The 4,296-nt window shown below is 38.1% G+C and overlaps 1 protein-coding gene across 1 annotated transcript; it reads left to right on the plus strand.

Moving 5' to 3' along the window:
* The first annotated feature begins 1,017 nt into the window (after positions 1-1,017).
* On the plus strand, positions 1,018-3,764 carry LOC145890475 (uncharacterized). The gene is made up of 4 exons (XM_082981553.1): positions 1,018-1,112; positions 1,766-2,021; positions 3,284-3,430; positions 3,684-3,764. Exons 1-4 carry the CDS (start codon positions 1,039-1,041, stop codon positions 3,762-3,764), a joined length of 558 nt encoding a protein of 185 aa, XP_082837679.1. The 5' UTR covers positions 1,018-1,038.
* The last annotated feature ends 532 nt before the right edge of the window (positions 3,765-4,296 follow it).

The raw sequence follows: 4,296 nt of genomic DNA on the forward strand, positions 1-4,296 counted from the left end.
CAAATGTAAAGCACCTTTCACTTTACTGCTAGGTTGGAATTGCAGAGATGAACACACAAGTTTGCTATATGCATGCAAAAAATATCGTTTTTCAGGTTAGTTGACGTCACAAGCAGAGTTGTGACGTTTCCGCAGGTACAGTCAGCCAGTTTCTTTACTCAGGACAAATATATTTTGCTAAATTAATTGTTAGGTTTATATGAATTGTCAAGTGCGTGAACCCGTATATAGCATACATTTCATCAGAACTTTACGTTTTTTATCATAATTTTGTGGATTTGCAACTCTTTGTCGAGGCGTTCAGTCCAGCATTCCAGAAAAACTTTCAGTTAATCAATAAAACATGGTAAGCATGGCAGGACGGCGTAGAACGGAGCAATTTAAAGAGAATGTTTTATCGCCGAGCGTCGCCGCAGAAGTCGATATCGCAACACAGTTTATCGGTGTCATGTTCGCCGCGGAATTCTTGCAGGGAAGTTAACAAGCAACAGCAAATGGAGTTCAAGGTCATGTAGCACAGAATCCAAGGCTGAAGATGTCTTGAATGTATTGAGTGCGCTTAGATAGCTAACCAGCGGTATATAATATCCCATGCGGGCGCGCAGTGCTTACCTGTTTGTTAGTATTGTGGAACTTATTGATCAATAATTCTGTATGTTTTCTCTTTTCTTTTTAGATTGCCGTAGTTTTATACAAATGTTGGAGTCATGTTTTTCAATAGTGGAAATTGTGTATGATTTTGCAATGTTTTTACAAATTTGTAACTCGAATTTAAATATTTTCCTCCTAATCACTTGTGGTTTCAGTGAAAAGAGTTCCGTCGTTAAAATATCCAAATACAAACCTGGTAGATGACAATGTCCGCTTAAAACCTAGTTTTATGTGTGCAGAAATATATTAATTGATGGTTAGGAATAAAGTGTTTTATCCAAGTGAGATAAACCTTAATTGGAGGAACGTGAGGAATTCCACTTCTTTCTTTCCGACGGCTTTATTGCATTCCATAAATTATTAAAATCCCCCACTGAACTTGTCGAGATGGCGAACGTGGAAGCGAGCCGAGGTCTAAGTTATCAAAACCACATCGGCCACATTCCATACGACATCCTAGGGTAAGTTAATTGTGTTCACGCAATTTTATAAATACTTTTTGCACTCAACCTATTATAGGCTTTGACGTAATCGTTTTTAAGATCTTTAGGGCATATTTAAGATAACTTATCGTAAGTTTAAAAATCCATTTCGTTTTTTTAGATTCCTGATCAGTAATCTTAATATGATCCGTATTCTTAATCTAAAAATCCAGTTGTAAAAAAGCTTGAGGTTTATTGGCAGCTAAACTAGATTAGCTTGACAAATCTGAGAGAGATCTGAAATAAGCGTCTAATAATGAATTAGAAAAAGCAGCAATCTATTTCAATTGATTTAGAAGCAAATGAGCCTGATTCGCTTTTTTACAACTGGTTCAAAGAACGTGCATGGGGTTGATTATTTTGAATAGGAAAACCAAAAAATCCCAATGGTCAAAATATTAGATTTAGCGTTCTTATTCAAACCGATAATTTCATATACGTCTCTGTACAAATGCATCAACTACTATTTCGAAATGCATGTTCAGCACGACTACGCTTATGCGCCTCCACAATTGACCACGCTATGTTTTTGCATATCTTGAAGAAGGCAGCTGCATAGCAACCGAAACGTTGACACTTTCATTGAAATGAACACAAACCCAAACTTTACATTTGAAAAACCTTCACCACAGGAACAACGGCCCTGGGATGATTTTCGTGTTCTTCGTCCTGGTGAGCATGTTGGTGGTGACGGTGTGTTGGTGCGTGGTGAAGTGTTACGTCCTCGCCGAGATGGAATCCTCATCCAACGAAGATTACAACCGATACCGACAGATTAAGGAGGGAAAATTATCCACCAGCAACAGCCACAACGACGATGACGTCATAGACGTTGACGTCATTCCGGGGTCAATCGGGAACCGAAATTATGAGATCACAATTGCGGAGGCAGAGGTTAGTGGTAAAATCCGTGCTAATGGTGTGATTTTTCAATGTCTCCCGCAAGCACAAATAGAGATCATATAATCAGGGCCGGTTTCGGGCACATTTGATCGACTGGGTCAAATCGGGCCCCGCGACCATAAAGATAAAATAAAAGTCGAGTCCAAATCGAATTAAGATATTCTTTGTAAAACACGGGCCCCGCATTCTGTTCTAATCTGACCCCGTATTCACTACTGCGCAGGCTCTGAAAATAAGAACTTGCTGTGAAAAACCTTCACCTAATTGTATTTCGTGTTGATGTTTTCGTCAATCCCATTAAACCCTTCCCCTCATCTGGTTTAATTCTTGCAACTTGTTACGTCATATCCGTCCGAAATCAAACAATTCCCATTCTATGTGTCAACTCTGTTGATATTTGTTAACCCAGAGATAAGAATTATTTTACTAGAAATCCATTTCATTAACAACGGTTTATGCATGCCAACTATGACATCGTATAAACAACCTTTCCAATATGTTCAAACGATTCGCATTGAGCTAGATTTAAGACACACTTGGATCTTGTCGTTATTTAGTTTGCAGATGTTTTTAAACCAGTATTGAACATGTGTCTTAGATTCAGTCGATCCCAGTTCGATAATTTATTTTTGAACGCGGTTGTTTATCGGGATTACTTCAGTAAGTTTTCATTCAAACAAGCGCCGGCAGCCATTAAAGCGGCGCAGAGAGACGACAATTCCGTTTAGAAATGGGTTTCGGGAATGTATTTGAATCGATTTTAAGTCTATTCCCATTTCCAATTCAGCAATTCGCACCGGAACCTTTTGCAGATCTTATTTCCTGCCTATTAAGAATTCATTACTTTTGGATTAACTTCAATTACTCACAGTTAAGCCGAGAATGCTGTTTATTTAGGTTCAAGCGGCCTCAGCGTGTTAAACGTCATCACGTCTATTATGATCTAACAATCGTATTTTCTCGTTTTAAACTAGACTGATCTTCTGGCATAAGTTAACGTATACTGTATTCTTCCAACGTTTCGTCTGCCATACAGCCACACTTCACCAGGGTTTGTGACGTCGGAAGAATAAAGCACTTTAATTTGTTGCCAGAAGATCAATACGTCTTGTGGCAATAGTAGTGCAATATGTCTTGTCTCATTTTCTCATTTTTTCCATTAAAGCCATGTGGTTTAGGGCGGCACAGAAACGGGTTCGAATTCCTTTGAAACCAAGGGAATCTGAAACTTCAGATTTGTGTTTCAGAAACTTTCGCCTCCTGAGATAATTTCGTCGCCGAATTTCCACATATATCCGTATTCGATAAACGGGATGAGAGAAACGTGTTTGCACGACTACCCGCAACATCATGATGAATATCTTTCCGATCATCTGATTCACGACAATTTTCAGGTCATTCTTGTCTTGTTGGCTTACATTGGAGTCTTAAGGTTCTTTTGCCTACAATAATTCCTCTTTAAAGAGATGAGTTCTGTAGTTTGGTTTCTAATTTGTTTTTAGAAATATATTACGAATAATGAATGTTATCGAAATATTGTAGTAAAAATAAAAAATTTTATGACAAAAGTTAGAAAAATAGGAGTTCGATTTTCCTTCGTCATTTCCTATGCACAAATATTGACAATGTATTTGTCCTGTGCTGTAGAGTCAAGCCTTTCTCTCCAACTCCCATCCATCGCTGCCTGTGCCAAGCTTTTCGTCTTCATACCATTTCACACCCGTGTGATACGGATCAAGAATTCTCTCGCGTCCAATCGGCGACGAACCATGACGTAACAAACCGTTTACGCAGATAAAAGTTTTAGACTTTGAGCGGTTATTTCAAACCATGAGTGAAATAATGTATTGTGGTCCAGTAATATACATTACGTTACAGCATATGATGACAATTATAGAAAAACACAGTTTCACGATATTCGTAAATTTGCTACGTCACGCGTAGTCTCTGTTTGTACAGAAACCTTCAAATTTACTAACATTTGTTGTATCTTCGCACGTATTGAATTCCCTGCCAGTTTTTTACGCAATAGTTTTGGTTTCTCGCCGTGTTTTTGACCCTGCCTTTGATTTCCAGATATTAAATAAAAACTCTGAAAATCTTCTCATAAAACATACAGAGCGGTTTGTCAGCATTCTTACTCGTTAAACATCTTAAGCCCGATAAAAACAACCTCATGTATCACCAATAAAACCATTGGATATTATGACGGAATTCGTTGGGACTTCCAGTCAATTTGAGAATGAAATGAATTTCAATC

Source organism: Ascidia mentula, chromosome 2 (assembly GCF_947561715.1).
Source record: "Ascidia mentula chromosome 2, kaAscMent1.1, whole genome shotgun sequence".
NCBI lineage: Eukaryota > Metazoa > Chordata > Ascidiacea > Phlebobranchia > Ascidiidae > Ascidia > Ascidia mentula.

Excerpts from the sequence above, each read along its gene's own strand:
- LOC145890475 (XM_082981553.1), top strand. The coding sequence starts at position 1,039 with ATGGCGAACGTGGAAGCGAGCCGAGGTCTAAGTTATCAAAACCACATC. Across the intron at positions 2,022-3,283 it reads ATGAGATCACAATTGCGGAG|AAACTTTCGCCTCCTGAGAT; the intron begins GCAGAGGTTAGT and ends TTTGTGTTTCAG. Across the intron at positions 3,431-3,683 it reads TGATTCACGACAATTTTCAG|AGTCAAGCCTTTCTCTCCAA; the intron begins GTCATTCTTGTC and ends CCTGTGCTGTAG.